General features: G+C 46.4%; 1 protein-coding gene across 1 annotated transcript in view; it reads left to right on the top strand.

The window, feature by feature from the left end:
• Nucleotides 1–21,262, top strand: part of LOC124605997 — a 51,277-nt gene that overhangs the window by 10,077 nt on the left and 19,938 nt on the right. The window contains exon 2 of the mRNA XM_047137960.1: nucleotides 3,135–3,492. Coding sequence (XP_046993916.1) covers nucleotides 3,135–3,492 — 358 coding nt within the window. The remainder of the gene's footprint in view (nucleotides 1–3,134; nucleotides 3,493–21,262) is intronic.

Genomic DNA, 21,262 nt, shown 5'->3' with positions numbered 1-21,262 from the left:
ACGTCGGGGCTAATGATCCATTTCTCATTGTGGTATCTCAGCGCCTTGCTACTCTGCTTTGAGCCAGTGATGTAAAGACAAAAAACTCAAACCGTAAGATACTGCTGAAACACTGATTTATGTTGTATTATGTCAGCGTTGCACCACGCTTTGAAACTACCTCACTAGAAAACAGAACAAGAATAAGTGTGTTACAGAAATAGACAGGAAGAGGAAAGCTCTACATACGACTCAGGCACTCTGTGGATGTCAAACCACATTTCTAGTATTAATTTTAAATTAACAACAGCCTCGGTTGCAACGTTTACCTAGATTTACCTAGGTTTCAGTTGGGATAACCCAACCTTCTTCAGAATAAAAGGAACCACGATTTGTCCTTAACGGACAATGTCAAAAACTAAAAATTATAATATAGTAATACATCGTCATATTGCAATAACTTATCTGGGAAACAGCCTTGGCCCCACTTCGTGACCGCAGTACGGCAGCAACTCAAGAATGATATTAAATTTTCACATGAAATTATTTCCACGATAACTAGCATAATTACTCCTGACCACCAAAGGAACTGACATAAAAATGATTGAAATTCAAATGTTAAATAATTCAAATGCCTTCATCTGTGGACTGTCCACATATCAGTCCGTACTCACCAGGCTCCAGCAATGCAGTAACTCTTCCCTTCCCCCCTCACCGGTTCCGCCACTTCTGTGGTGGGGAGGGGAGGGGGGCACGAAAGGTCCAGACGTCTTACACGCCAACCTAACTCTTTTGTATGCTGTTGTACCAGCTCTGACTACCAAGCTAGACCTCTCTGCCTTTCTACTTTCGCGAAAGCTGTTGACAAAACTGGAGAAAAAACTACTTTAGCAGACAGATACTGGCTACTCTCACGAAAACTGACATTCACTCGTTGCAGTCATGCACTGAAGGGTAAGTGTTGCAACAAGGATGTGGGGGTTACGCAGGTGGCCACTTATTTATAACATAATAAAGAAAAGAAAAGACACACCCATATAAACGACACACTTCGTTCTGAGAGACTAGTGGCGCACATGCAACAGATACCATTATGTAGGCATAAAGATCTCCACAGAGTGTTTCCGTAAGAGCGCGCAAAAATTTAACAGGACTTAGAGGATGCTCCACTGAGCGATTTGAAGTAAGGAACCTTGGGTCGGAGAAACCAGTTTAAGGAGATAATAGAAATAAAATCACTTTACTGTATACTTTTTTATTTACGTTATTTACAGTTAACTGCAAACACCATCATTGACACAATGAACGTACTATTTGTACTGTATCTTACAAAATGTGCTGAAACGGACGGCCATAAACCTCAATGCAAGCATGGCATCAGCGAACAAGATTGTAACGCACCCCGACAAATATCCCTGGTATGTTTCGAATCACACCACAGGCAGCTACAATTCTGGCAATTAATTCCGTCTCTGTATCCTCTGGGGTTTCATACACAAGTGACCTTAGATATCCCCATAGGAAATAATCAAGGGTGACCTCCACTTCCAATCCAGCGACCAGGAAATACAGCATTAGGATGGTTGTGGGTATCTACACTGAAGTGGGGCGGTGTACCGTCATGTGTATCCACATCGTCCCATGAACAGCCAAGGGTACGTTCCCCAACAACTCTGGTAGAACTCTGTGCACGAAACTTAAGTACAGATGGCCATTCAGACGGCAACGTAGAAGATATGGCCCAATGAGATTGTCGCCTACAGAGCCGGCCAAGAATGTACATATAAATAAACAGCACAGTAGGTGTTAACTTGTACACATGTTAGTTGTAAATAAGCTGGAAAACAGTAATTCTAAACAAAGGGGGAGACAGATCTACTTCCATATCTTCTTAAGCTGGCTTCTCCGACCCTATGTTCCGTATCTCAAGTTGTTCAGTGGAGCATTCTCTATGCCGTGTTACATTTTGCACGCTCTTACGCAAATACCTTGTCTATGTACGTATACAGGGTGGTCCATTGATAGTGGCGGGGCCAAATATCTCACGAAATAAGGATCAAACGAAAAAAATAAAAAACGAAACTCGTCTAGCTTGAAGGGGGAAACCATATGGCGCTATGGCTGGCGCGCTAGATGGCGCTGCCGTAGGTCAAACAGATATCAACTGCGTTTTTTTAAAATAGGAACCTCCATTTTAATTACATATTCGTGTAGTACGTAAAGAAATATGAACGTTTCAGTTGGATCACTTTTTTCGCTTTGTGATAGATGGCGCTGTTAACAATCGCATACGTAAAAGTACGTGCTTTCACGTAACATTCCTCCAGTGCGGACGGTATTTGTTTCGTGATACATTACCCGTGTTAAAATGGAATGTTTACCAATTGCGGAAAAGGTCGATATCGTGTTGATGTATGGCTATTGTGATCAAAATGCCCAACGGGGGTGTGCTATGTATGCTGCTCGGTATCCTGGACGACATCATCCAAGTGTCCGGACCGTTCGCCGGATACTTACGTTATTTAAGGAAACAGGAACCGTTCAGCCACATGTGAAACGTCAACCACGACCTGCAACAAATGATGATGCCCAAGTAGGTGTTTTAGCTGCTGTCACGGCTAATCCGCACATCAGTAGCAGACAAATTGCGCGAGAATCGGGAATCTGAAAAACGTCAGTGTTGAGAATGCTACATCAACATCGATTGCACCATATTTCTATGCACCAAGAATTGCATGGCGACGGCTTTCAACGTCGTGTACAGTTCTACAACTAGACACAAGAGAAATTAAGGGACGATGACAGATTTTTTGCACGCGTTCTATTTAGCGACGAAGCGTCATTCACCAACAGCGGTAACGTAAATCGGCATAATATGCACTATTGGGCAACGGAAAATCCACGATGGCTGCGACAAGTGGAACATCAGCGACCTTGGCGGGTTAATGTATGGTTGACCTATGACAGCGCCATCTAGCGGGCCAACCATAGCGCCATCTGGTTTCCCCCTTCAAGCTAGACAAGTTTCGTTCTTTGTAGTTTTTTCGTTCGATGCTTGTTTCGTGAGATGTTTGGCGCGGTCACGATCAATGGACCACCCTGTATGTATGTATATATGAAAGGGGTCTGATGGAGCCCTCTTGCTGTACTCGCAGGTCGTTGCAGCGATTTCGGCGGAAGCAGACGGCGCGGCCGTCGTTCTCGCAGGGCAGCGAGACCGGGACGCTGTACGTGGGCGTCTCCCCTCCCAAAGTGTACTCACCCTCTGCCGTTCTGGAGACCCTGGCGGCGGCGCTGGGGTCGCGGGAGGCGGCCAGCCAGATGCTCTCGCAGTCGACGCTGAGCCGCGGCCACCTCGCTCCCTCCGGAGACTTCATCCTCAACACCCAGCAGCACGCGTCCTTCTTCTACGCCAACGCGGCGCCGCAGTGGCAGACATTCAATCACGGGAACTGGCTGTCTGTCGAATCGGCGCTCCGCAACCACGCTCAGCGCCAGTCCCTGGATCTGGAGGTGAGTCACACCGCTACACTTTGCACAAATAGCCCAGTCAACGAAGACCAAAAGAGGCGTGCATGTCTGAAGGAACAGACACTGTAAAACTGCTATTACGAGAGGCGTTTGAAAAGTCGGTGCAAAAATAAGAACTACTTACCTGTTTGGGGTAAACACATTTTATTTTGCGACATAGTCTCCTTTTAGACTAATACACTTCGTCCAATGCTGTTCTAGTTTGTTAATCCCTTCCGAATAATAGGAATTGTCCAAGTCTGCAAAATAGCTATTGCTGCAATTACCTCCTCGTTTGAATAAAATCTTCGTCCTGCCATCCATTTCTTCAAATTGCGGGACAAACAGTAGTCCAAGGGAGCCACGTCTGGAGAACAGGGGGGATTTGAAACGAGCTGGAATCCTATTTCCATTAATTTTGCGACCACAACTGCTGAGGTGTGTGCTGGTGCATTGTCGTGATGGTAGTGGACTTTCTTGCGGTCCAATCGCAGGCGTTTTTCTAGAAGCTCGGTTTTCGAACGGTGCAGTAATATGCACCTGTAATAGTTTTACCCTTTTCCAGATAGTCGATGAGGATTATCCCTTGTGAATCCCAAAAGACAGTCGCCGTACCCCTCGCAGCCAAAGCAATGGTCTTGGCCATTTTTCGTGCAGATTCTCCTTTGGTAACCCATTCTTCCGATTGCTGTTTGGTCTCAGGAGTATAGTAATGTATCCGTGTTTCATCCACAGTGACGAAACGACCCTTAAAGCCCTGCGGATTCTTCCTGAACAGCTGCAAACCATCCTCGCAACACTTCACACGATTCCGTTTTTGGTCAAGCGTGAGCAATAGCGGAACCCATCTTGCGTATAGCTTTCTCATTTCCAAATGTTTATTCAAAATATGATGTACCCGTCCATTCGAGATGCCCATAGCACTAGCAGTCTCACGTACCTTAACTCTTCTGTCATCCATCATCATGTGATGGATTTTACCAATGATTTCTGGAGTCGTAACCTCCACGGGGCGTCCAGAACGTTCACCATCACTCGTGCCCATATGGCCACTCCGAAAATTTTGAAACCACTTATAAGCTGTTCTAATAGAAGGTGCAGAGTCACCGTAATTTTTATCAAGTTCCTCCTTAGTCTCCTGAGGCGTTTTGCCTTTCACATAGTAATGTATAACCACCACACGAAATTCTTTTTTGTCCATTTTTTGACAATCACTCGACTTCCTTGATTCACACGAATGCCAAACACAAAGAAATAGACCATTATGGCTGAAACTTGGTGTGCGTTCTTTCCAAAGATGCTATTAACTAAACATGACCTCGATATGCGCCGGTGGAGCCATCTCTCGGACTTTTCATGGACTTTTCAAATGCCCCTCCTACATACCTATACGGACAAATCGACCATCATAATACTAACGTTGAATACGATTGTCTCATAAACCTGCTTGCGAGAATAGAAGTTATGTTGCGAGCAGTGGGGGTGTAGATATTAACGGCATACGGAGGTCTGTAAGTCCAGGAAGTGTGCACAGATAGCCTAACGGTAAGGTGACCACTCGCGATAAGCGTTATGAAGAATATATCGGATGTGTGCGACTAGGACACACAGAAAAATCAGCCATATCAGAACACAGCATACAGGAAGAACACACCTTCAACCTCGAAAACACGAAGGTGCTGTGCCGAGCATCTGGCTTCTGGGAAAGTTTTATCAAAGAATCCTTAGAAATACGGCTTCACGACAACTTGGTCAGCAGGGATGAAGGATACCAACTAAGAGCAGCATGGAACCCTGCGATAGCGGCAATTCGTCGGGAGAACGGCCGCCAACATCCTCTGCCGCAGACGCAGACAGAATGCCCACACCGAGAGACGAACGCGGCAGCCGGGGCGGCCGCTATCCCCACCACCGCTCGCCCGTGGCCGGACCACCACAGCCTCCCGAGGACTACTGGAGGGGGGGGGGGGAGACCTTACATCTAAATACCTCGCTCTCCGTGGAAGACAGAAAGTGGACGAAAGCGATCGAAGGGTAGCCGTTTGTAAGGGCAGAGGGACAAAAGTGCCCAGGCAAGCGCCAAGGGAAAAAAAAACCTCTGCGACAGGAGGACGGGTAGTAAGGGCAGTAGCCGCTTGCTAGCTGCGACAGTGCATGCAAGGTGTGGTTATGTTAGTGCGAGTATCGTGAATCGTTACCTTTGTCGTTGCGGGTGCTCGTTGTAGGGCCTGCTGCTGCTGCAGCGTCCTCGTAACAGTTCAAGGTCGTCATACATTAGTGGGTGATGGTCATAGATCAGCTCACAGTGTAGGGGGTGTGTGTGGCTTGTTTGCGTGCTGTGTACGGTACGATTTCCCTGCGATTGCCTGTTTTACGGAGGGTTGCCAGTAGTAGCTGTGTTGAAGGGGCTCGCCAGTATTGTCGCGTTAACGTGCTATGGACCATAGATGTTTAGTTTCGTGCCAATAGTGTCTTTGGTCTCTTATGTTTCCATCTATGGTTGTGGTCGCAGTTACCCAAGATAGGATGAACGGGTTACGCGAGTGTCTCGTGTTTCTGTACAGTCGTGTGGAGAGTTTTTGGAATACCTGCAAGATGGTATCTAGCCGGTATTCCCGGTGAAGATCCGCGGTGCGTGTGTAGCGCGGAGCGTTGCTTGTGATTCTGACAAGGGAACCTCCCCATCGCACCCCCCTCAGATTTAGTTATAAGGTGGCACAGTGTATAGGCCTTGAAAACCTGAACACAGATCAATCGAGAAAACAGGAAGAAGTTGTGTGGAACTATGAAAAAAATAAGCAAAATATACAAACTGAGCAGTCCATGTGCAACATAGGCAACATCGAGGACAGTGTAACCTCATGAGTGCCATGGTCCCGTGGTTAACGTGAGCACCTGCAGAACGAAAGGTCCTTGGTTCAAGTCTTCCCTCGAGTGAAAATTTTACTTTCTTCATTTTCGCAGAGTTATGATCTGTCCGTTTGTTCATTGACGTCTCTGTTCACTGTAATTAGTTTAGTGTCTGTGTTTTGCGACGGCACCGAAAAACTGTGCGATTAGTAGACGAAAGGACGTGCCTCTCCAATGGGATTATCACATCCACAAGAAAACCTAAATCGGGCAAGGCAGAATATACTTTTTACCCATTCGCCAAGTGTACAAGTTAGGTGTGTCGACAACATATTCCTGTCATGTGACGCACATGCCGTCACCAGTGTCGTATAGAATATATCAGACGTGTTTTCCTGTGGAGGGATCGGTTGACCTATAACCTTGCGATCAAATGTTTTCCGTTCCCATTGCAGAAGCACGTCCTTTCGTCTACTAATCGCACGGTTTTGCGGTGCGGTCGCAAAACACAGACACTAAACTTACTATAGTGAACAGAGATGTCAATGAATGAACGGACAGATCATAACTCTGCGAAAATAAAGAAAGTAACTTTTTCATTCGAGGGAAGACTTGAACCAAGGACTTCTCGTTCGACAGCTGCTCACGCTAACCACGGGACCACGGCGCTCCTGAACTCATACCATCCTTGATGTTGCTTATCTTGCACATGGACTATTCAGTTTGTATATTTTGCTTATTTTTTTCATAGTTCCACGCAACTTCTTCCTGTTTTGTCGATTGATCTGTGTTCAGGTTTTCAAGGCCTATCCACTGTGCCAACTTATAACTAAATCTCAGGGGGGTGCGATGGGGAGGTTCCCTTGTGAATACTTTGTTCTGTATGATCTGCAGACGGCGCAGGCGTGAGGGCGCAGCGTATCCCCAGACAGGGGCTGCGTACGTCGTCACGGGTCGAATAAGTGTCATGTACATGGACCTGGACACCCTCCTATTCAGTGTGCTACGCCTGTTAAGCATAGGGTAGAGTTGTTTGAGCCTCGCGTTTGCTTTGTTGGTCACATGTTGAATGCGGTCCCCCTGGAGTAGTTTCCGGTTCAGCCAGACACCGTGGTATTTGACCTTGTCAATGAGTAATCCTACCCAAACGCGTGGATAACATCACAGCCCGCCTCCTGTGACTCACGATTTGATAACTAACATGTTATACGGAGGTGACAGTAGAACTTTTGGTTTGGTCACCACGTTGGTGTGGGCGTGGAGGGGCCCCATCCTTCATTAAAAAGAATCTCGACATTTCGCCAGAATATGCTTAGTATGAGACTTCCCTAAACGTCGCGGTATATCAACGCTACCACCCGGCTGGAGACCCGAGAAATCTGCATCAGTATTATACGCCGGGAATGCCTACAGTCACGCATATGACTAACATTAATTACTTTCCTTCACCATGGGACCTAATCACTATCAATTACTAAATCACTTCAATACATGATCTCTCTCTCTCTCTCTGTATCCCTCTCTCCCCTCCTTCTCTCCATTTTTCACAAATCGATTTTATCACCTTCAAAACGCTCCGTTACACTTAACACATTTCTTCAATCATTAACTGAATTGCTGGAAATATATTTGATACACATCTGCAATGATGGCGAACAACTCCATCTTCTGTTCTTGATGGCATCTATGTCATCAAATCGGTCTCTGTTCATGTCCCTCTTCATGTAAATTAACAAAAACAGATTGCAGCTAGGTCAGGTGAGTCAGATTCACGCGACGCAATCACTTCAGATACAGTGTCGTCCGCGTTGTGGCATAATGGATGATCTTCCGCTTTCCCCGTATGCAGTATAACTCTTCTACATCTACATCTACGTCTATACTCCGCAAGCCACCTGACGGTGTGTGGCGGAGGGCACCTTCAGTACCTCTATCGGTTCTCTCTTCTATTCCAGTCTCGTATTGTTCGTGGAAAGAAAGATTGTCGGTATGCCTCTGTGTGGGCTCTAATCTCCCTGATTTTATCCTCTCGGTCTCTTCGCGAGATATACGTAGGAGGAAGCAATATACTGATTGACTCCTCGGTGAAGGTATGTTCTCGAAACTTCAACAAAAGCCCGTATCGAGCTACTGAGCGTCTTTCCTGCAGAGTCTTCCACTGGAGTTTATCTATCATCTCCGTAACGCTTTCGCGATTACTAAATGATCCTGTAACGAAGCACGCTGCTCTCCGTTGGATCTTCTCTATATCTTCTATCAACCCTATCTGGTACGGATCTCACACCGGTGAGCAGTATTCAAGCAGTGGGCGAACAAGTGTACTGTAACCTACTACCTTTGTTTTCGGTTTGCATTTCCTTAGGATTCTTCCAATGAATCTCAGTCTGGCATCTGCTTTACCGCCGATTAATTTTATATGATCATTTCATTTTAAATCACTCTTAATGCCTACTCCCAGATAATTTATGGACTTAACTGCTTCCAGTTGGTAACCTGTTATATTGTAGCTAAATGATAAGGGATCTATCTTTCTATGTATTCGCAGCACAGTACACTTGTCTACATTGAGATTTAATTGCCATTCCCTGCACCATGCGTCAATTCGCTGCAGATCCTATGCATTTCAGTACAATTTTATATTGTTACAACCTCTCGATATACTATAGCATCATCCGCAAAAAGCCTCAGTGAACTTCCGATGTTATCCACAAGGACATTTATATATATTGTGAATAGCAATGGTCCTACGACACTCTCCTGCGGCACACCTGAAATCACTCTTACTTCGGAAGACTTCTCTCCATTGAGAATGACATGCTGTGTTCTGTTATCTAGGAACTCTTCAATCCAATCACACAACTGGTCTGATAATCCATAACTTTGTTCATTAAACGACTGTGGGGAACTGTATAAAACGCCTTGCGGAAGTCAAGAAACACGCCATCTACCTGGGAACCCGTGTTTTGGCCCTCTCAGTCTCGTGGACGAATAGCGAGAGTGGGTTTCACACGATCGTCTTTTTCGAAACCCACGCTAATTCCTACAGAGTAGATTTCTAGTCTGCAGAAAAGTCATTATACTCGAACATAATACGTGTTCCAAAATTCTGCAACTGATCGACGTTAGAGATATAGGTCTATAGTTCTTCGATGCGGTGCCTCAGACACTTCGGCTACCGTGGTTACAGAAGCACCCACCGTACACGCACTGCCAATTTGCCCACATTCGAATGCATTGAGCTCCGCCGTAATGCGGACACAACTAGACGGAACACCGCTCTGAGCACAACTGACACTTGCAACCTGTTGAGGACACTGCACAGGTGTTGTTCGTTGTGAAACCCAACAGCGTAACTGGCAGAGTTGGCTAATATCTGCATTTACACTGAGGCGCCAAAGCAACTGGTATAGGCATGTGTATTCAAATACGAAGTTATGTAAACAGGCAGAATACGACGCTGCTGTCAGCAACGCCAATATAAGACAATTATCTGGCTCAGTTGTTAGATCAGTTACTGCTGCCACAATGGTAGGTTATGAAGATTTAAGTGAATCTGAACGTGGTGTTATAGTCGGCGCACGAGCGATGGGACACAGCATCTCCGACGAAACGATGAAGTGGGGATTTTCCCGTGCAACCATTTCACGAGTGTACCGTGAAAATCACGAATCCGGTAAAACATCAAATCTCCTACATCTCTGCGGCCGGAAAAAGATCATGCAAGAATGGGACCAACGATGACTGAATATAATCGTTCAACATGACAGAACTGTAACCGTTCCGCAAATTGCTGCAGATTTCAGTGCTGGACCATCAAGTGTCATCATGCGAACCATTTAACTAAACATCATCGATATTGGCTTTCGGAATCGAAGGTCCTCTCGTCTACCCTTGTTGATTGCACGACACAAAGCTTTACGCATCGCCTGTGCCCGTCAACACCGACATTGGACTGTTGATGACTGGAAACATGTTGCCTGGTCGGGCGAGTCTCGTTTCAAATTGTATCGAGCGGATGGTCGTGTACGGGTATGGAGAGAAGCTCATGAATTCATGGACCGTGCATGTCAGCAGGGTACTGTTCAAGCTGGTGGATGGTCTGTAATGGTGTGAGGTGCGTCTAGTTGCAGTGATAGGGACCCCTGATACGTCTAGGTTCGACTGTGACAGGTGACACGTACTTAAGCATCCTGCCTGAGCATCTGCATCTATTCACGCCCATTGTGCATTGCGACGGACTTGGGCAATTCCAGCAGGACAATGCGACACCCCACACGTCCAGAATTGCTACAGAGTGGCTCCAGGAATACTCTTCTGAGTTTAAACACTTCCGCTGGCCACCACACTCCCCAGACATGAACATTATTGAGCATGTCTGGGATGCCTTGAAACGAGCTGATCAGAAGAGATCTCCCACCCCCTCGTACTCTTACGGATTTATGGACAGCCCTGCAGAATTCATGGTGTCAGTTCCCTACAGCACTACTTCAGACATCAGTCGAGTCCATGCCACGTCGTGTTGCGACACTTCTGCGTGCTCGCGGGGGCCCCTACACGATATGAGGCAGGTGTACCAGTTTCTTTGTCTCTTCCATGTACTTCATGCACGAATGCCTCCCGCTGTTTCCATTTTTTTGTCCACCCTCTGTAGTCCACCACTGACGGCAGAACACCAAGTTTCGGAAAGCTGAGCATGCACTATGCAGCGGCCAGCTGAAGAATTACGTCAGCGACTGGTCCGTATATCCCTTGGCTGGTTGCGAAGGCCGGCCTGCAGCTGCCACCGCAGCAATAGAGAATGAAAATGCCAACTCGTGTAAATAATCGAGTTTCCTCGTGTGAAATAGAAAAACGTCATCCTCTTGCTCACGTACCTTACATGAGAGATATCAGCTACTGCGTAGGCAAGGTGCTGTGCCACACAGGAAGTAAGCTTCTATCAAAGAGTGGCCGACGAATTCGACATATAGTGAAGCCCATAAGAGTCCATAGATCCTCTCCTCACTGCAGGCGTTTAGAAGCTTCGATGTGAGTGCGGCGAAGTCTACTGGAAATCGTACACCGACGCAAAAAAAAGACTTGCAGCAACAAGAAATAATTAATGTAGAGTAATGAAATTTCGGAAATACATTTGTCTAGGTAATATATTTAAGTAATTAACATTGCAAGGTCGCAGGTTAATGCTAGCCCGAGATACTTCACTGAACATGTGAACATGGTACATTAATAACCGGTGTCTCCACCAGAATGTTGAATGCAAACAGGCAGACGTGTATGCTTTGTGTTTTACCGGTGCCGCATGTCTGTTCGTGGGATGACGTTCCATGCATGTGCCACTGGTCGGTCAATAAAGGGACAATTAATCATGTTTGTGGGTGGCGCTAGAGCTGCCCCGTATGTCATCGATTGGAGACAGATGTGGTGGTAGAGCAGGCCAAGGCAACATTCGACACTCTGTAGGGCAAGCTGGGTTACAGCAGCTGTATGTGGGCGAACGTTATCCTGTTGGAAAACACCGAATGTTGTTCATGAATGACAGTACAACAGGTCGTATCACCAGACTGATATACAGTTTTCAGTCAGAATGCGTGGGATAGCCACTAAGTGCTCCTACCGTCATACAAAATCGCGCCACAGACCATAACTCCAGCTGTAGCCCCAATGTGTCTAGCGCGCAGGCAGGGTGGTTGCAGGGCCTCAACTCGCTTCCTCCCAACCAATGCACGGCCATCACTGGCACCGAGGCAGAAACAGCTTTCATCAGAAAACACAACAGACCTCCACCCCGGCATGCAATGAGCTCTCTCTTGACACCACTGAAGTCGCAAATGGCGGTGGTTTGTGCTCAATGGAATGCACGCTACAGAGCCTCTTTCTCGAAGCTGTCCCTGGAGTAATCGATTAGTACGAGTTCGTTGTGTTACCGGGGTGCCAACAGCTGGTCAGATAGCTGCTGCAGATGCAGTATGATGTGCCAGCACCATATGGCGAACACGAAGGTCTTCCCTCTCGGTATTGCAAAGTGGCCGTCCGGAGCCCGCTCTTCTAGCGACTCTACATTATCGTGACCACTGCAGCCAGCAATCGTGTAGAGTGGCTACGTTCCTGCCAAGTCTTCCTGCAATATCGCAGAATGAACATCTAGCTTCTCACAGCGCAGTTACACTACCTCATTCAAACTCAGTGAGATGTCGGTTATGGGGTCTTTGTCACCTTAAAGACGTTCTTGACTAATATCAACTCACCATGTCGAATATTAAAGGTAACTAAAGCTCATGACCGTTAAAGCGTATAAATAAATCAAACCTGATTTGCGTCCGTAGTGGCTCTTTACTTACGCCACTGTAAGGCAACCGGCGCAGAATTTGAGAAGATATCTTTCAGCTGCAGAAACACGCCAATCAACTTTCGTCCTTGTCGTACTACTATTACTTGATATTGAGATTTTTGTCCATCAGTGTATTAATATTCGCGTAGCGGAACATGAATGCTACTTGAGACTGGGGCATCACAGCTATTCAGCAATAACTGAACACTACGACTGTAGGCGATGTATCGATTTTCAAGAAACGCATCTGCTCGTTCGGAAAACATGGGTGCATCAACGGAATTGAAGAGCATATTTACATAATAAACAACGCAACAACGTGAACAGGGAGGATAGTTTTAAACAACTGACAGCCTAGTTGCCAGCGATTCCAGTCGAATGGGTCGCCTCTATTTCCAAGCCAGCTGCTCCAGGAGATTGCGACTCAACAAGATCAGCAAACGGGCGCAAGAAAGTTGATGTGCGCCATCGAACATTTGCTGCAAGTAAACGCTTCTCCCGTGATTCGTGTAGCCTGACAATATGGTATAACCTGCTAGAGAATCACAGACAATAGCCTACCGTATCACCACTTGAATTTGAACTGTCTCAGAACACACCAGACTGTGGCATCAGTTGCCACCTTACACTCGAAATAAGACAGTATATATATATATATATATATATATATATATATATATATATATATATATATATATACCGGGTGATCAAAAAGTCAGTATAAGTTTGAAAACTTAATAAACCACGGAATAATGTAGAAAGACAGGTAAAAATTGACACACATGCTTAGAATGATATGGGGTTTTGTTAGAACTAAAAAAAAAAAAAAAAAGTATTGCTAGACGCGTGAAAGATCTCCAGCGCGCGTCGTTTGGGGATAATAGTGTGCTCAGCCGCCACTTTCGCCATGCTTGACCTCCCAGGTCCCCAAACCTAAGTCCGTGCGATTATTGGCTCAAAATGGTTCAAATGGCTCTGAGCACTATGGGACTTAACATCTGTGGTCATCAGTCCCCTAGAACTTAGAACTACTTAAACCTAACTAACCTAAGGGCATCACACACATCCATGCCCGAGGCAGGATTCGAACCTGCGACCGTAGCAGTCGCGCGGTTCCGGACTGAGCGCCTAGAACCGCTAGACCACCGCGGCCGGCTGCGATTATTGGCTTTGGGAGGTTACCTGAAGTCGCAAGTGTATCGTGATCGACCGACATCTCTAGGGATGCTGAAAGACAACATCCGACGCCAATGCCTCACCATAACTCCGGACATGCTTTACTGTGCTGTTCACAACATTATTCTTCGACTACAGCTATTGTTGAACAATGATGGTGGACATATTGAGCATTTCCTGTAAAGAACATCATCTTTGCTTTGTCTTACTTTGTTATGCTAATTATTGCTAGTCTGATCAGATGAAGCGCCATCTGTCGGACATTTTTTGAACGTTTGTATTTTTTTTGTTCTAATAAAACCCCATGTCATTCCAAGCATGTGTGTCAATTTGTACCTCTCAATCTACATTATTCCGTGATTTATTCAGTTTTCAAATTTATACTGACTTTTCGATCACCCGGTATATATATTCCCAGAATCCAGCAGTTTAGTCACGCTGAAGAGCAACGCTAGAAAGATGGTCGAAACGTTAGTTATTTTAGTGTTTAATAATGACGCAGCCAAACACCGAAATGTATTTTATTAAAATTGACCCTATCCAAGGAGCCTTTGAACAAGTTTATAGTCGCTTTTTAGCTAAAATTACATCCTAGTAGTTGCTGCTCCCTTTCCAGTATTCGTCAGCTACGAAGTGTTCTTTATCTCTTCGAAAAAAAAAAAGCCTAATGATACGAGAATAAGTCAATTATTATCCGCAATTTAGTTATATTTTTGTTAATTTTGTTCGTACTTTCGTTTTACGTTGATGACGCATGCTATATTTGTTGTTATATCTTTGCAATTTTCAAGCTGTTAGGTTAGTTTCGTTATCGCTGCCGTGCTGTTAATCATGGCTGCTCCGCTGTCTGTTTGGTAAAGTTCAGTGATCCGTTTTTTGTCGTCGGAAGGCGTAGCAGGGGACGAAATTCATCGAAGATTATCGGTACAGTACAGGAGCATTGTTTTGCCACAACAGAGTGTCTACGAATGGATTGAAAAATTCCGAAATGGTTTCACAGATGTTACGCACGAGGTTCAAGACCCAACCATCCGCAGGAAAACTGATGCTTACGGTTTCTTGGGACGCACAAGGTCCAGTACTGGAACATTATGGGGAAAAGGGCACAACAATAAACAGTGTATGTTACTGTGAGATGCTTACTGCCAGGTTAAAGCCTGCAATTCGAAGCAAACGCCGACGATTGCTGTCAGAAGGTGTTGTATTGTTGTACGACAATGCCCGTCCGCATGCTGCTGCCCACACTGCTGAAACGCTCCAGAAACTCAAATTTGAAGTGCTGGATCATCCTCCATATAGTGCCGATCTTGCCCCTTCTGACTATCTCTTGTTTGGTCCACTCAAATAGGCATTAAGAGGCCGTCGATTTGCCTCTGACGAAGCAGTGAAGGACGCGGTGCATTCCTGGCTAGCAGCTCAACCGAGAACCTTCTTTTATGAGGGCATCAGAAAGCTTGTACTACGATGGACCAAGTGCGTTGAAACGCATGGAGACTATGTCGAAAAATGGTGATCTTGTAAGTTTACCACACTCCTGGAAATTGAAATAAGAACACCGTGAATTCATTGTCCCAGGAAGGGGAAACTTTATTGACACATTCCTGGGGTCAGATACATCACATGATCACACTGACAGAACCACAGGCACATAGACACAGGCAACAGAGCATGCACAATGTCGGCACTAGTACTGTGTGTATCCACCTTTCGCAGCAATGCAGGCTGCTATTCTCCCATGGAGACGATCGTAGAGATGCTGGATGTAGTCCTGTGGAACGGCTTGCCATGCCATTTCCACCTGGCGCCTCAGTTGGACCAGCGTTCGTGCTGGACGTGCAGACCGCGTGAGACGACGCTTCATCCAGTCCCAAACATGCTCAATGGGGGACAGATCCGGAGATCTGGCTGGCCAGGGTAGTTCACTTACACCTTCCAGAGCACGTTGGGTGGCACGGGATACATGCGGACGTGCATTGTCCTGTTGGAACAGCAAGTTCCCTTGCCGGTCTAGGAATGGTAGAACGATGGGTTCGATGACGGTTTGGATGTACCGTGCACTATTCAGTGTCCCCTGGACGATCACCAGTGGTGTACGGCCAGTGTAGGAGATCGCTCCCCACACCATGATGCCGGGTGTTGGTCCTGTGTGCCTCGGTCGTATGCAGTCCTGATTGTAGCGCTCACCTGCACGGCGCCAAACACGCATACGACCATCATTGGCACCAAGGCAGAAGCGACTCTCATCGCTGAAGACGACACGTCTCCATTCGTCCCTCCATTCACGCCTGTCGTGACACCACTGGAGGCGGGCTGCACGATGTTGGGGCGTGAGCAGAAGACGGCCTAATGGTGTGCGGGACCGTAGCACAGCTTCATGGAGACGGTTGCGAATGGTCCTCGCCGATACCTCAGGAGCAACAGTGTCCCTAATTTGCTGGGAAGTGGCGGTGCGGTCCCCTACGGCACTGCGTAGGATCCTACGGTCTTGGCGTACATCCGTGCGTCGCTGCGGTCCGGTCCCAGGTCGACGGGCACGTGCACCTTCCGCCGACCACTGGCGACAACATCGATGTACTGTGGAGACCTCACGCCCCACGTGTTGAGCAATTCGGCGGTACGTCCACCCGGCCTCCCGCATGCCCACTATACGCCCTCGCTCAAAGTCCGTCAACTGCACATACGGTTCACGTCCACGCTGTCGCGGCATGCTACCAATGTTAAAGACTGCGATGGAGCTCCGTATGCCACGGCAAACTGGCTGACACTGACGGCGGCGGTGCACAAATGCTGCGCAGCTAGCGCCATTCGACGGCCAACACCGCGGTTCCTGGTGTGTCCGCTGTGCCGTGCGTGTGATCATTGCTTGTACAGCCCTCTCGCAGTGTCCGGAGCAAGTATGGTGGGTCTGACACACCGGTGTCAATGTGTTCTTTTTTCCATTTCCTGGAGTGCATTTCATTACAATAAAATTTTATAACTACTTTGCGGATAATAATTGATTTACCCTCCGACATTTGCGATTGTATAGTCCCCAGTGTTTTAACTCTATCATGACCGCGGCTTGTTGCAGGAAAGTAGCTTCAAAAGGTGACGCATGAGTGTGGCGCAACACGAGTGAAAGCTGAATTAAATTAGCATGTTTAACGCTGTAGCGAACCTGTAAACGCGTTCCATTCAAGTCAGGCTGGTCATCAAAATAAAATAATTATTAAGCAAGAACCTAATCAATACAATATTGATAAATACATTTCCGTTTTAGCGCATCTTATTGAAACAATTTTATAAAATGAAACGGTATCCCATTGTGTCCGGCGATGCAAGTCGAGCGGGTACAGTGCTCGTTGCTTTTACACGACAGCACTTGAAGGGTACAGTGTACTGATGTAAGACGTGTGTGTGCAATGGACGTTGTTTTAACAAAGCAATATCTGGAGAAACTAAGTAGTACTGATATAAGAAGAACAGGTTCGATGCTCTTTACTTTCACAAAATAATAAGTGAGTTATCCTAGTAGTAGCCCTCTGTGCACAAGTGCAATGCCAACACAGCGAAATAAACATCTGGAAACACAATCGGTTATATTTGTTTTTTAATGTGTCGCCTATCGAGGACAAGTTTTAGGGAGAGTTCAAGGATCTTGAAATCTATGTCATGACAATTGTTTATTCGCGATAATTATTGACAGAAATGTCCGCGCTTGGTAGCTGAGTGGTCAGCTCCAAGGAATGTCATACCTAACGGCCCGGGTTCGATTCCCGGCTGGGTCGGAGATTATCTCCTATCAAGGACTGGGTGTTGTGTTGTCCTTATCATCATCATTTCATCCCCATCGACACGCAAGTCACCGAAGTGGCGTCGACTTGAAAGACTTGCACCAGGCGAACGTTCTACCCGACCGGAGACCCTAGCCACACGGCATTTCCATTATTGACAGAATTCACAATATCAACAGAGAGCAGTAGCAGGTGCCAAACACTGTGGAAGACAGCGTGGAGCTATCATCTGCTTATCTGGCCAGCCCAAGGTCGCCATCACCACAAGAAGCCAGAAATATGACCAAAGCAAACAACTCAAGAAGCGCGACAAAGTAAGCAAGTAATGAGCTGCACAGAAAATTGATCGCGCTACCGCAATTGCGCTGCTTACATTCCCTTAGACAGCTACCGTGCGCCAATCAACACCAAACAGCGTCCGGAGACGACGCTCTCTCTAGCGGCCTGATGGAGAACGCTCTCTCCATGACGGCCTGGAACAGAATGCCAAGAATCCAAGTACACGGCCCTCAGTTCTCTACTCACTAAAAAACGTAACATGGAGAGGATGCAGTTGCCAATGTGACGGGTGGGTATTGTCGCTACGTTCTTGGAAAAGCTGGGGAAAGCACACGAAACTGCCAAAAGAGACATTTTGGAACATGAAGTTGGCCCTCAGCCAAAGCAATGCGTTCATGATTGGTCAGTCTTACGTGCCGAGAACTTGTCCCGGGCGACACAACACTATTGGCTGAACCAATATTTTAGAGGGAACACGACAGACTTTCCCATCTGGTGAGGTGGTGCCACGGTATTTGAACCTTCGAAGTCTCGCAGAAAAGAATGTCGTGCTCAGTTATTCTCTGGGGGCTGTAGGGTGGCCTGGGGTACATTGAACCCAGAGATGCAGACGCCAGGCCGGTTAATGGGTCAATTTTAGGAGGGGGGAGGAGACCAAACTACGAGATCATCGGTCTCACCGAATTAGGGAAGGATGGGGAAGGAAGTCGGCCATGCCCTTTCAAAGGAACCATCCCGGCATTTGCCTGAAGCGATTTAGGGAATTCACGGAAAACTTAAAGCAGGATGGCCGGACGCGGCTTCCCGACTGCGAGTCCAGTGTGCTGACCACTACGCCACCTCGCTCGGTCGCTAGCCCAGCGTTCAGTAGTACCAGGTTCCGCTATCTGCCCATTCCCCCGCCCCATTCTTCCCCCCGCCCGCCACCCGGAGTAGGCCCGCTCGACCTAATGAGATTCAGCGACTGTCTTTCTGCCCATAGAGGAAGTTATAGAGACGTTCCCGGCGGCACACTACCCACGGTGGAGAGTGCAGGGCTGCCTTCTCAGACACACTGCTTCAGTATACCCACTATACAGCTGCGAAATAGCTGCAGAAAAATGATACAATATTGTCCAGCGATATGTGACAATAGTGTCGCATTGTGACAGTAACGTCACAAAACGTTGCACAAAATAAGATTTCTGGCAATTTTCCATCAGTGTAATTTAGAGCTTTTACCTTCATCTGCACTTGCCATGAGAGACAGCTTACAAGGAAAGACTCTGTGTTAGAACGAAGATACCTGTATGAAAGCCGGTCGGTGTGGCCGTGCGGTTCTAAGCGCTTCAGTTTGGAACCGCGTGACCGCTACGGTCGCAGGTTCGCATCCTGCCTCGGGCATGGATGTGTGTGATGTCCTTAGGTTAGTTAGGTTTAAGTAGTTCTAAGTTCTAGGGGACTGATGACCTCAGAAGATAAGTCCCACAGTGCTCAGAGCCATTTGAACCATTTGAACCTATATGAAATTTTGGATGCAGGACCATTACGTACCTCGCAATGTGCTGGTAAGTGTCGTTTTTCCGCATGACTCTGTAAACGGGTGCTAGATGTCACTGCAGATGTGGTCGCAGAAGCCAAGTACAGTGAAGATATCTTAACTATAAATGCGAGTGAGGACTCACAATGAAATGCTCAGAGCAATATGAAGACTACAGAACACACAGTGAAGAAAAGCAAGTTGATCAGAAGTCATAACAGAATATTCTAAGATATCAGTGCTAGACGCTATGTCAACGACACTTTTGAAGTTGTCCACACTTTCACCAATGTCACCAATGTCGTAACCACTGTTCGGCCACACGTAACGAAGCACTGGTCTGTACAATTGCACAGATAATTGATTTTAAATGATAGAATGCATTTCCGTGATGAAGAATCTGTCATGCTGTTATCGCTTCATATTCCTGGAGGGTTGTTTACGAAAGCCTGTGATTCTCTTGCCTGGAAAAATACGCGTCCAGAGCTTTGCATATTTTTTTCAGACAGAATGATTTTTAAAACTACATCTTTTCCTTCAGAGGTTTCTAGTAGCTCTTGTTGACCCTTACGTCCGGACCAGAAGTCACAATGTGGCAGTGACTTTGTCGTCAAATGTGGAAACAAAACTGATTGAAAAAACATCTTCAGATGTTCTTTCGGCATCTCCTCGCTCACACTAGCATCTAGGAAGACATTTGGATAGCACAATTTTTTATTTCCCGTGACACACGGGGTCCAAACTTCCTGTTTGGTTCTTGGAAGCATAGATAGAGTTCGTCTGCCAATCGTCCATTCATTGATGCAGCAACGTAGATAGTGTATCTGAGTGTTAAACTGTTAACTGATTGCAACATCTAGACAGGACTTATCTCCCATTTTATGGATAGCGTTCCTTCGGGAGAAAGCCCATAGTTGAACTGGCTCTGATCACAGATCCATTTCAGCTACAAATATTTCGCTATCTCTCCTTCGTCGTTCTTATCTTTTCGTGCTTGGAGCTTAGTTATACGGTTATTCTAATCCCCTATTTCAAATTAGTAATAAATCCCAGTGACGTAGTAAAGTTTGTACTTTCGTGACTTCTAACTACGTCCAATGCCAACAATGAACGGAAGATGCGCATTCTGACGCTTCATCAAACTTCGACAGTACACTCTGCTTGGTGATTCTGAACTGCAGAATATGATTTCGTTTGAAAACTGTATTGCCTTCTCTTTTATTTGCCACATTGTCCAGTAAGCTTTTAATATTGCTTTAAGCCTTCACTTTGCAGTATCTTTTCAGGAGCTTGTCAAAAAAAATGGTTCAAATGACTCTGAGCACTATGGGACTTAACATCTAGGGTCATCAATCCCCTACAACTTAGAATTACTTAAACCTAACTAACCTAAGGACAGCACACAACACCCAGTCATCACGAGGCAGAGAAAATCCCTGACCCCGCCGGGAATCGAACCCGGGCGTGGGAAGCGAGAACGCTACCGCACGACCACGAGCTGCGGACCAGGAGCTTGTCACCTGTGTTGAAACCTTTGACGTTATAATCATCGTACATGTTCTTGAGTGTGTTGTCGTCAAACACCGAGATGACACTTTCGACTTTAAGACTTCTTATCAGGAGAAGATTGGAATTCAATTTCACTGCTTTCATCACCTCTTCTCGAACTTGCCGTCTCATTACCGCTTGCAGTGAGGTGTTCTCCATTATCATAATATGATAATTATCATCATAATTATGTGTTAGTGTTACAACAGTATACGTTTCTAGTCGGTGATAATGTTTTTGCGCTATAACAGATACCAGGAAACATACGAATGATGGAAAAGGAAACGAGTGTTTGGCGTC

The sequence above is a fragment of the Schistocerca americana genome, chromosome 3 (genome assembly GCF_021461395.2).
Source record: "Schistocerca americana isolate TAMUIC-IGC-003095 chromosome 3, iqSchAmer2.1, whole genome shotgun sequence".
NCBI classification, from domain to species: Eukaryota; Metazoa; Arthropoda; class Insecta; order Orthoptera; family Acrididae; genus Schistocerca; species Schistocerca americana.
This window is presented reverse-complemented; position numbering and strand designations above follow the sequence as displayed.